General features: G+C 41.8%; 1 protein-coding gene across 1 annotated transcript in view; it reads left to right on the plus strand.

Annotated features, from left to right (window-relative positions):
• The window catches only part of AK9 (adenylate kinase 9), a 121,080-nt gene that overhangs the window by 66,122 nt on the left and 42,386 nt on the right, over positions 1 to 12,572 (plus strand). Inside the window, exons 20-22 of the mRNA XM_082856089.1 lie at positions 6,116 to 6,205; positions 7,278 to 7,478; positions 7,844 to 7,959. Of these exons, the coding sequence (XP_082712215.1) occupies positions 6,116 to 6,205; positions 7,278 to 7,478; positions 7,844 to 7,959 (407 nt within the window). The remainder of the gene's footprint in view (positions 1 to 6,115; positions 6,206 to 7,277; positions 7,479 to 7,843; positions 7,960 to 12,572) is intronic.

Below are 12,572 nucleotides of genomic sequence, written 5' to 3' on the forward strand. Positions count from 1 at the left end.
TTTTAGTTGCAGCATGTGGGATCCTTTAGTTGCGGCATCCAGGCTCTTAATTGCGGCACGTGGGATCTAGTTCCCTGACCAGGGATCGAACCTGGGCCCCCTGCATTGGGAGTGCAGAGTCTTAACCACTGGACCACCAGGGAAGTCCCTAAATTAAGAATTTTTTGTTTTGTTTTGTTTTAATGAGGCTTTGAAAGCCCTAAGGGATCTTTTTTTTTTTTCTTTTAGTATTTATTTATTTGTTTGTTTGTTTGGCTGCATAGGGTCTTAGTTGTGACACGTGGGATCTTTGTTGCGGTGCACAGGCTCTTTGTTGTGGCACACGGGCTTCTCGCTAGTTGTGGCGCATGGGCTCTAGAGCGCCCAGGCTCAGTAGTTGCGGTGCATGGGCTTAGTTGCCCTGCAGCATGTGGGATCTTAGTTCCCCAACCAGAGATCAAACCCATGTCCCCTGTATTGGAAGGTGGATTCTTAACCACTGGACCACCAGGGAAGTTCCTAAGAATCTTGGTATGGGGAGATTATGTGGGATTATCCAGGTGGGCTGTAAATGCCATCATAAATGTCCTTATAAGAGAGAGCCAGAGGGAGATTAGCCTCTCACACAGAGGAGAAGGCAATTGGAAGATGGAAGCAGACATTGGGTGATGCAGACTCCAGCCAAGAGATGACAGTACCCAGGAGAAGGTCAAAGAGGCAAAAAGGATTCTCCTCCAGAACCTCCGGAGGTAGCAGAGCCTTGCCAACACCTTGATTTCTGACTTCTGGCCTCCAGAACTGTGAGCGAATACATTTCTGTTGTTTTAAGCCACCAAGTTTGTGATAATTTGTTTTGGCAGCTACAGGAAACTAACACATACCCAAAGCAGGCTTTTTATATCTCCTGCTTGGGAACACATCTTTTCCTTTGAAGTCTGGCTTCTGTCTTGGGCCACAAGATAATCATTATCTCTGTCAAATAAGATGACTGAAGTCTCATTTCAATCCTGTCGTCACTCTAGCCTTAGAATGGAATGACACATGTGTTGCTTAGAATCGACACTTTAAAGGGCAATCACCTATGCATTCCGAGGCTGCTTAATAACTTTTCTCATTCCCAATTTGCTTTCTTTATGTACTGGTTAGGTATAGGCCAATTACATGCAAGAACATGAGCTTAGAGTAACCATTGGCTCAAATCACAGTGCTTCATTCCAAGCACTTCATGCACATGTAATAGAGTCAGCTAGTAATAAACATCGGGAAATTCATCCATTCCTTCAACAAGTATTTATTGAAGTCCTTCTAAGTGCCATGCAAAGCAACGGACACCGCCCTAGGTAGTACAGACTCAGCAGTGACCGAGACAGTCAAGAGCCCTACCCTCGAGGAGCCATCATTCTATGGTGTGAAGAACAAGAATAAACAAGTAAATAACTAGGATCATTTCTGATTGTGTTAAGTGCCATGAAGAAAAATCTATGAAGACACTAAACCAGTACCTGGGATATAGTAGGAACTCAGTTAGTGTTTGTTCAATGAATGAGCAAGGTAGAGACCCCAGGGGTGGTTTGGAAGAGGCAACACTAAACATTATGGTCAAGGAAGAGTGTCGTCTGAGATGATATTTGAGGCAAGACAAAAGCGCTGAAAGGATCTGGGCAAAGATCCCTCCACTGCCAAGGCTCAGAGGTGGGCACAGCTTCACATGGTCAAGGAAGAAATTGAATGTGGTTGGAGCATAGTGAGCAAGAGGGAGGTGGGAGGTGAAACTGGAGAGCAAAGCAGAGGCCGGAGGCTTATGGAGATGGGAGTTTTCTCTAAGTGCAAGTGGTCAATCTGATCTCATGGACATTTTAAAAATTTCACATTGGCTGCTATATGACAAGTTATAGAGTTATCCTGCACCTCAAGTTCTTCATTTGTAAAACAGGACTAGGAAGATTTACCTAGCAGAGTTTTTATATGGATAAGAACATTTCTTCAAAGCACCCAGCAGAGAGTCTGCCTCATAGTTGATGCTTTAACATCATCATTACCAGACTAGAACTTAGAGATGTTTTCCTCATCTGCCTTATGTTCTGAAAAGACCAGAGCTCAGGATTCCTAATTCAAATTAAGTGAAACTGAATCTTAGCACTCTCAAAATCAATAGTTACATTCCCTCCCCGAATATCAGAAGGAAAGGAACCAGCATTTGGGGCTTAAACCAATCAGGATAAATTCCTGGAGCTGGAGAGAGGGTCCTACTCCCTCAGCCATGTGGGGAAGGGTAAACACTGGAACAAAAGCACAGGTCTGCCAGGAAGGAAGAAGAGGAACACAGAGGCTGGGTGAATTACCACCAGTGTCTGTCACAGGGTGTGTGGTATAAAGTCTCTCCATCTCTCCCTTGCTAAATCTTCACTAAATTCCACATTGCTCTCCAGTGCTTGTTTTCAAGCAGACTATTGGGAAATATATCAGTTTCCTAGGATAGCTTTAACAAGCTACCATAAACTTGGTGGCTTAAAACAACAGAAATTTACTCTCTCACAGTTCTGGAGGCTAGAAGTCTAAAATCAAGGTGTTGGCAGAGCCATGCTCCCTCTGAAATGTCCAGGAAAGAATCCTTCCTTGCTTCTTCCTAGCTTCTGGTTACTCCAGCAGTCCTTGGTGTTCCTTGGTTTGTAGCTGTACCACTCCAGTCTCTGCCTTCATCTTCACATGGCCTTTTCTCTCTCTCTCTCTCTGTGTGTGTGTGTGTGTGTGTGTGTGTGTGTGTGTGTGTGTCTGTTTCTGTGTGTCTTCTCCTCTTACCAGAACACCAGTCATTGGATTTAGGGCCCACCCTAAATCTGGGATGATTTCATCTCAAGATCCTTAACTAATTACTTCTGCAAAGACCCTGTATCCAATTCATGTCACATTCACAGGTACCAGGGGTCAGGATGTGAACATATATTTGTGGGGGGCACAATTGAATCCATCACAAGAAGTGTAATTCAAGGAAAAGGAACAGGGGACAGCAGACACCTAGGGTATATAAAGAGCAACGCTCATAATGACAACTGCACGGATAGTGTGTCCCTAAGACCAGTGGTTCCTTAACGGCCATCTAAAAACCAATGCCATGGTCTGATCAGGTTTTCTCCAGTCAAATGCATCTCTCTCACATAAAGCCTGACCTCACTATGTTGAGTTGTCAGGACCAGGCTGGGCAGCCTGGAGTGAGCAACCACTGAACATTTTGCAAATCGCTTCCTGCCACCCCATTATCCAGAAACCTGACCAGATTTAAGTAGCAAACAATTCAAAGTTTAAATTCTGGAGCACAGACGTTCAGTGTTGTTGATTAAGGGTTGATCATGTGCTTCGACTATCAAGTAACTAAGTGGTAGGGTTGACTTTTTAAATTAAGAAGCAGAGCTGCTGACCTTGCTTAAGAGGAAGACTATTCCATCTGTATCCATTGCGACTGCATTTGTCTACAAGTAACAGAAATGCCAAAACACTGTATTAAATAAGGGACATGTCTCATCCCTGAGTCCAGGGTATTTTTTGTTTTTTTGTTTTTGTTTTTTTGGCTGCGTTGGGTCTTCGTTGCTGCACGCGGGCTTTCTCAAGTTGCAGCGAGTGGGGGCTACTCTTGTTTGCAGTGCGTGGGCTTCTCATTGCTGTGGCTTCTCTTGTTGCAGAGCACAGGCTCTAGGCACACGGGCTTCAGTAGTTTTGGCACGTGGACTCAGTAGCTGTAGCTTGCGGGCCCTAGAGCACAGGCTCAGTAGTTGTGGCGCACAGGCTCAGTAGTTGTGGCTCAGTAGTTGTTGCTCCACGGCATGTGGGATCTTCCCGGACCAGGGCTCGAACCCTTGTCCCCTGCATTGGCAGGTGGATTCTTAAGCACTGCGCCACCAGAGAAGTCCCCAGGGTTGGTTTGATAGTGTAAAGATGTCATCAAACATCTTCTGTCCTCCTGTCTCCATACCACAGTCTTTGGCTCAAAATGTTTTTCTTCAGTTATTGTTTCAGATTCCTTTCTCAGGATCACGTTTTATTATTTTTTTAGTTAGATAGTTATTGCTTTTCAACCACATTAATCTTCTTCTTGATAGTTTTCATTTCATTGTCCTTTTTCTCTGTATTTTTTGGAGAGTTGTTATCCTCCACATCACTGGCTTATTTTCTGCTCCTTATTGCCTCTCTCCTGATGCATATTTCAATTCTGCTATCGCATTTTAGATTTTCTTGCATTGTGTTCTTATTTCAACTAGCTTTCTTGTATCTCTGCCTTTATCTTAGGTTGGTCTCTCCTTTTGCCTCATGGCTCCTATTTCACAGACTCTGTTGTCCACCTGTGCTTTTTGAGTGTACGAAGTACATATCTTCTAAAATTTAGTTTATTTTGCTTTATATGAGCAATCTTCTTCAAAAGCAAGCTCTTCATCTGAATCTGTGAGTCAATACTCTCTTTCCTTCATTATAGCATATTTTCATAGGCCTTGTTGTTGCTGTTTTGTTTTGTTGTTGTTGTTGACTTCTCCCTGAATGGAGCAGGTAGAGTCGGGTAACCAACAGGAAGGGTAGGTAGAGTATTTATAAGAACCACCCCCACTCCCCCCAACAAACGCACAACACGCATATACTCCTTTCACTTAAACTTCCTGCCAGGCACTCTCAGATATAGACCTGAAGGTCAGCTCAATGTGCACAAACCTGATTCAATTTATGATATTTAGTATCATCTTCTATGGCTTTTCTAGGCTGAAGCTGGATCTTCTTCATCTCCAACTATTACATTCTCTGATTAAGCCAGAGAAGCTAAGACAGTTTAGAATTTTCTGTATATCCTTGGTGTTCTTCTTCTCTTTGTCAGGGTTATGCTTTTCTTTAGGTAATTGAACACCTTACAATTAAATATGCTGCCACCAGGTCAGCCCTAGGCTTGTCCCCTTCTACTCCCTGTTCTCCTGAGTATTAAACGTTACAGATTCTGTAGAAAGAGGACCCAACTATTACTTTAGCTAACTTAAAAGACAGCTTCCACAGTATTACAGAATGGCTACATATATATTTAAAACATTTGTGTGTGTGTGGTCTACACAAAACTTGTGTCTCAGAACTAGGAGAGACTATATGGACTGAGAAGAAAGATTATTAGTCCTTCCTTCCCTGAAACTAGCTATGCTAGATCTGTATGTGGATCATGTCTTATATCATCCAGGAAAGCAGTTGTTGATCTACATCTCCAGCAGTGGTATTAGTTGAGACGCTCCTCAGTTTCACCACACCAACACCCACAGCTGAGACTTTGGCATATCATCGCCCTTTATTGCCACTTTATGATCCTTTGGTATATCTTTACGGGTATCTCAAGAAATTAAAAGAACTATCAGGCACTGCAAGTTTGATGCCATGTGAACAGGAGTTTGAATGATATTTAACAACAGTCATCAGTCAAAATTGTATGTACCAATTGTTATTCTGGTCAATGTCCTTTTGTGTAAAGAATATTCTTCATTTTCTGCCTTATACTATTATGTATTTTTATGCCTTGCTGAAACCAAGCAGTGTGCTCGTGTGCCCGCGGCACAGGAAGCCAAACTCAGACAGCGGGTGTTTGCAGCAAAGTAAGGGCTTATTGCAGGGCGCCAAGCAAGGGAGTGGGAGATGAATCTCAGATCTACTCCATCTTGGTCTTTGAGTTGGGGGCTTTTAAAGGGGAAGAACAAAGAAGCTGTAGTTAATTGTCATCTTGTGACATTTCTTAATCGTAGTTTCAGGGGTCAGGATGCCTACTGTTTATGAGCCTCTGCTCTGGGGGTGCATGATCAGGGGTCTTGCCCTGGAGAAACAACCTGAGTTTGTACATTAATGATGTTATCTGACTTTGGTTGATTAGTGTTCAGTTAGCACAGGATTGAGGTCAGAGGGGACAAGAAAAGGAATAAAGTTTTGAATAGGGAGGTTAACCATAAACTAGGCAGGGGAACTCGGTTTTAGGGGGACTCAGTTTCAATACTTTACCTAACAAGAACCGTATTATCAATTAGGTATAGTATACACAATTTAAACTATGTTTTGAAATTTTCTTTGTGCCAAGAACTTCATAAAGGAATGTTTTAAAATTCAAACACTATTAGATTTTTTTTTTAAGTGTCTGAGCCTACCGAGGATACTACAGTTGGAACAGAAATTCCAAAAGGATCCAAAGAGGGACTAGAAACTAAAGAATTATCTGAAACAGGTTAGATTATCAAATAAAAGTAGTTAGTGCATAAAAGTGCTTTTCATATTCTCTTACAATTTTAGGCATAGTACCAACTTCCTACTTGTTTCTTTCTATGTCAGTCGTATGCCAGTTGATGTGTGTTATATTTATTTATCTAACTTATTATATTAAAAGTGTATCTAGGGGCTTCCCTGGTGGCGCAGTGGTTGGGAGTCCGCCTGCTGATGCAGGGGACACGGGTTCGTGCCCTGGTCCGGGAAGATCCCACATGCCGCGGAGCGGCTGGGCCCGTGAGCCCTGGCCGCTGAGCCTGCGCGTCCGGAGCCTGTGCTCCGCAACGGGAGAGGCCACAGCAGTGAGAGGCCCGCATACCACAAAAAAAAAAAAAAAAAAAAAAAAAAAAAAAGTGTATCTAGCCAACTTATAACAGTTTTTCATCAAATTTTATGTTATACATTTTATTAACAGTTAAAGTTGCCATATGAAATTGATATTAATTATCCAAATAATTTGGATTTTATTTATAATTCATCTACAGCCAATACAAGGAATAAAGTATAATTGAAATATGAATATATAAATGTATATTATTGCTTAGAACACTAAGTTTATTTCTTTCAAATTTTTTTAATAAATTTATTTATTTAATATATTTTTATTTTTGGCTGCGTTGGGTCTTCATTGCTGCGCGTGGGCTTTCTCTAGTTGCGGTGAGCAGGGGCTACTCTTTGTTGTGGTGAGCAGGCTTCTCACTGCAGTGGCTTCTCTCATTGCAGAGCATGGGCTCTAGGCACGTGGGTTTCAGTAGTTGTGACATGAGGGCTCAGTAGTTGTGGCGCATGGCCTCTAGAGCACAGGCTCAGTAGTTGTGGTGCACGGGCTTAGTTGCTCCACAGCATGTGGGATCTTCCCGGACCAGGGCTCGAACCCATGTCCCCTGCGTTGGCAGGCGGGTTCTTAACCTCTGTGCCACCAGGGAAGCCCCAAATGTTTTTAAAGTATTATAAAGTATAAGTTATTTTGGCAAATGACTAAAGATATAATGCCTGAAGGCTCTTTTTTCTTTCCTTTAACTTTTACTCAAAAGTTGTACTACCTGAGTTTCCAGAAGACGCTTATCCTGATGTTCCTGAAATGGAGCCAATTAAAGAGAGTGTCAGATCTTTCTACTACGCCTGGAGGCAGATGGAAACAGCAATCAGTGACTCTGTTACTCAAGTTTTAAACTTGGAGATTGCTGACAAAACTCCAGAGGAACTACTTCAAAAAGTCATTGAGGCCATGGAAAGTAAGGGCTGTCTGTAATCATAACATTTATTGTCATGAGCAGGTAATATTATTAAAAGTACTGTGAAAGTTTAAAGCCTGTGGTTTGTGAAGCAAAACAGTCAGTATAACCAGGGATGATATTTAAAATATTTAACAACTGTCATAGTGCAGGCACCCACCAATCAGAACAGCCATGAGGCACAAACAGCACTGGCCAAACTGGCCAGTTGTCACTTAAAGAATTTGTGAAGACCTGTTTGCATACACATTTAAGCTAAGAGACCAGTCCCTATAATTAATTTTCCTAATCTTTGGCTACTGTAATATGCTAATAGGCTTTTATCCTAAAAATACCTTCCCAACTATTTCTTCTTTTTTCTACAGAACCTTTCCACTATGCTGGCTGGGAGTTAACTGTGGACGATTATGATGAAGAAACAGAAGATTATCAGGCTGAGGCCGAAGGTGATGAGGAGCTAGAAGAGGAGGAGGAGGAAGAGGTAGGAGTCTTGGTTCCTGCCCCTCACCGTGGTCACATCACTGAAAGCGCACATATCCAGAGTGGTAATGGGCACTTTTAGACTCCAAGAAAACAAGCAGCGATCTTCAATTTTATAAACATTTTCAACACATTTTGCCTCCACCCAGCTTCATTTGACCTCTGAAATGCCAGGGCTACTTAGGCAGTATATTACGCCCATGAAAAAAGAATTCTTTAAATTTTTTCCCCTGGAAACGTCTATAGGTATTAGAGACAGAAATATTTTATAAACTTAACAAAAGTGGATGTCCATTGACAGGGGAGTGGATAAAGAAGATGTGGTACATATATACAATGGAATATTACTCAGCCATAAAAAGGAATGGAATTGGGTCATTTGTAGAGACGTGGATGGACCTAGAGTCTGTCATACAGAGTGAAGTTAAGTCAGAAAGAGAAAAGCAAATATCGTATAATAATGCATATATGTGGAATCTAGAAATGTGGTACAGATGCTTTTATTTGCAAAGCACAAATGGAGACACAGACTTACAGAGCAAATGTATGGATACCAAGGGGGAAAGGGGTGGGGTGGGAGGAATTGGGAGGCTGGGATTGACACACATACATTCCTGATACTATGTATAAAATAGACAACTGATGGGAACATACTGTATAGCACAGGGAACTCTACCTAATGCACTGTGGTAACCTAGAAGGGAGGGGATATCTGTATGTGTATGGCTGATTCATTTTGTTGTGCAGTGGAGGCTAACACAACATTGTAAAGCAACCATACTCCAATAAAAATTAATAACAAAAAAGATTTAACAGACGTGGGTGTTTTATACAAAGCACAGCAATGGCATCTTTGAGGGGCTATGGGCATGATAACAATGAGTGGTTTGCTCAAATGGGAACAGCTCATTTTAGGCCCCAATCTTCTCCCTTGGCACCACAATTTTGGTCACTCTTCTCAACTGATAGCCTCCCAGTTCGGGCATCTATCAATAATAAAATAGGAGGTGATTCTTTTAATTCCGGTCTTTATCAATAAAACGGGTAGATAAACACTCAGTTGTAATTAACTTACTGTTGCTTAACTTAAACCCAAATATGTATGTGTCAAACAACAAATGTTACACAATATGATTCTGCTAACAGCTTTCGGTACTTTATCCTAAGGAACTGCTGAGACCTTCAGTCAGGGTGGCTAAAGGATGTGCGTTTTGTCCCACTAATATTCAGATTCTCTCCTCTCAGTCATCCTTCTTCTGCCGTTCTTCTGTGCCCTCCTCTGGTCTGCAAGAACACGGTGTCTTTCTTGTATCTGCAGACAGTTCTCAAGCTGTCTGTAATATTCAAAACTTAAATTTTTAAGTATGGTCTTCATTGATAATATAGTGTCTTTTCCTCACTTCCACTGTTCCTAATTTACCATAACACAGATCAGTTTTACCTGCAGGATTAGTTTCCAAAGGCTTCCATAGCAGAGTACCACAGAGACGTCCCTGGCGGTCCAGTGGTTAAGACCCCATGCTTCCCCTACAGGGGGCATGGGTTCAATTATTCCTGGTTGGGGAACTAAGATCCCACATGCTGCGTGGCATGGCCAAAAAAAAAAAAAAAAAACAGCACCACAAACTCGAAGACTTAAAACAACAGAAATTTATCCTCTCACGGTTCTTGAGACCGGAACTCTGAAATCAAGGTGTTGGTAGGTAGGACCATGCTCCCTCCAAAGGCTCCCGGGAGAACCCTTCCTTGCCTGTTCCAGCTTCTGGTGGCTCCAGATAATCCTTGGCTTGTGGCTGCCTCTGTGCTGGCTTCAGCCTCTGCCTCAGTCTGCACTTGGCCTCTCTTCCGTGTCTTCTCTTATAAGGACACTTGTCACTGGATTTAGGGACCACCTGGATAATGAACAGTGATATGTCATCTTGAGATCCTTAATTACATCTGCGAAGATATTTTTTCCAAATAACGCAGGCATGGCTGCCAGGAATTCTGGGAGAACATCCTTAGAAATTTTGATCTAGGAAGAAAGACAACACTCTGTCTTTACATCCACCTGGAAAAATCACAAGAAAGAATTTCACTTCTCCCAGCTCAGTCAGTTGCCCCTATTAATCATAGTAACTAGAGGACTTTGTATATGATTGGGCCAACCTCAGTCACATGCACTCAGTGGCTATAAGGTGAGGAGTTACTCTGACTGTCTGGTCCATTTGAGAACCTTGGAATGTGGAAGAAGTGGTTCTCCATGAGAAGAGGGAGAACGGTCATGTTACTTGAAAAGGGAAAGAAAGGTGCTATACAGACAAAAGCAAAAAAATGTACACTAACTCATGATAAAAATTCTGGGAAGGTATGTACTCAAATGTTAACAGTCATTCCAGGAAAGATGGAGTAAAAGGGATTGGATTTACCCTCCTGCCTGAAACAACTGAAAAATAGGATAAATACATGAAACAGTTTTCAAGACATTGACATGAGACAGTGAAGCACAGTGATCCCAGAAAGGTGGGAAATAAATGAAGTGCACCCTACGATTTCCCCATCTTCCTGTCTGTAAGGCCATGTACCTTGTCCAGGCTGTGGTACAGGGAGGAGGGACCCAGACAGAGCCAGGGAGACTCGTTGATTGGAGGATTGGAGGAGATAGAGCAGAGAACCCCTGGAGACCAAAGCAGCTAGAAGGGAAGGGACCAGAGATGAGAGAACTGTACACAGAGAGAGCTCTGGACACCTGCAGAGCAGCCCCTTCAAGTATTCAACAGAGCACTGATCAGCTTCGCATGTAAGGAAACTACTCAGGGCCCTGGGAAGTACCAAAGATTAGTGGGACCAGTACTTGGATCTCACACAGAGCCAGAAATAATGCCTATTCCCACCAACTAGACTGGAAAAACCTCATAATTCACAGGGCATTGGGTAGTATATTAAAAAGAGTCTAGTCTTAGGAACGGGGAATAATTAGACCTGGAATAGCACACACAGAAAAATAAAAACAAATAAAAGATCTACTGATACAGACACCAACCTGGATGCATCTCAAAACAATTATGCTGAGAGAAAAAGCCAGACCAAAAAAGAATACATACTATGTGATTCCACCTACATAAAATTCTAGAAAATGCAGACTAATTATAGTGATAGAAAAGAGAGCGGTTGTTGTCTGGGGATGGGGCAGATAGGAGGCAAATAGGGGCAGGAGGGACGGATTACAAAGAGGCAGGAGCAAACTATGCAGTTGACAAATCTGTTTATTATCTTGACCGTGGTGATGGTTTCATGTATCAAACATATGTCAAAACTTATCAAATTATAAACTAAGTATGTAAGTGTTTTAATGTCGGTTATACCTCAGTCAGGCTGTTGAATGTGTGGTTATCTCTGAGTGATGGACTCACAAGTAATAATATAGATAAATACTTATCTATATTGTCTGATTTTTTAACATTCGAGATGCAGTGTTTTTACAATAGGAAAGATCAACAACAAAGATATTTCGCTTTTGACACACAAATAGAAAAAGAAACAACAGTTCTAATGTTGCTTCAGAGATCAGAAATTGCATCAAGGTGTGTCCAGGTGTTTGTCTTTCCTTATCAGTTCTGCCTGCACTTGGCGTGTGTTTAAATCTGAGGTTATTTCTTTCTCTACTTGTGGCAAATTAATTCTTGCCTCTCCTCCATCTCTTCCATTTTTTCCTTCCACAATACTTAATATCAGTTAGGTCTCTTGGATCTATCCTCCAAATATTTTATCTTTTCCCCAAATTTTCCATCTCTTACTTTTTTGTTCTTACATTTGTAGAGTTTGTTCAAATATGTGTAGACTTGTCTTACACTCAGCCTTCTAATTTAAGACATTCATTGGGGTCTCTAGAGTGGAGTATTAGTTTCCTATTCCTGCTGTACCAAATTGCTACAAAGTTGGTGGCTTAAAATAACCAAATTATTGTACAGTTCTCACAGTCAGTATTTTGAAATGAATCTTAGAGGGCTAAAATCAGTGTTGGCTATGTTCCTTCCTCTAGAGGAGAAGCCTTTCCCTATCTTTCCCAGTTTCTGGAGGTCATCTGCATTCTTTGATTCATGGCCTCTTCCCTATCTTCAAAACTCATCACTTCAACCTCTACTGTCCATCATCTCATCTCCTTCTGCCTTTGACCTTCTTGCATCCTTCTTATAAAGACCCTGTGATTACATTGGACCCACCTGCATGATCCTCCCATCTCAATATCCTTAACTTAATCACACACATACGATATCATAGTCACAGGTTCTGGGGATCTTTGGGGGCCAGATTCCACCACAAGTGCTCACTCTCTTCCTCAGCTCATTTACATATTTTATTGGTGCTCATGAACTCTTTCTAGTGTTTACATGAATCTCTGTAAATGTCTCCATCATTTTTCTACTCTGAGATTGGGTTTCTTCCCTGCCTGTGTTGCAGTTTTGTGGTCTGTTTGATCTGACTAATCTTGCAGTGTGTGCCAGGCTTCCTGAGAAGGATGGTTGTTTTGTTTCTTTTTTTTTTTCTTTTTTTTGGCTCAGTGGAGTTCAGGACTGTTGCTGGAGTGCTTTAGGTGACAACATTCTCAAAAATTATGAAAGGCAAAGTGACTTT

The sequence above is a fragment of the Leucopleurus acutus genome (assembly GCF_964270905.1).
Source record: "Leucopleurus acutus genome assembly, chromosome: 15".
NCBI lineage: Eukaryota > Metazoa > Chordata > Mammalia > Artiodactyla > Delphinidae > Leucopleurus > Leucopleurus acutus.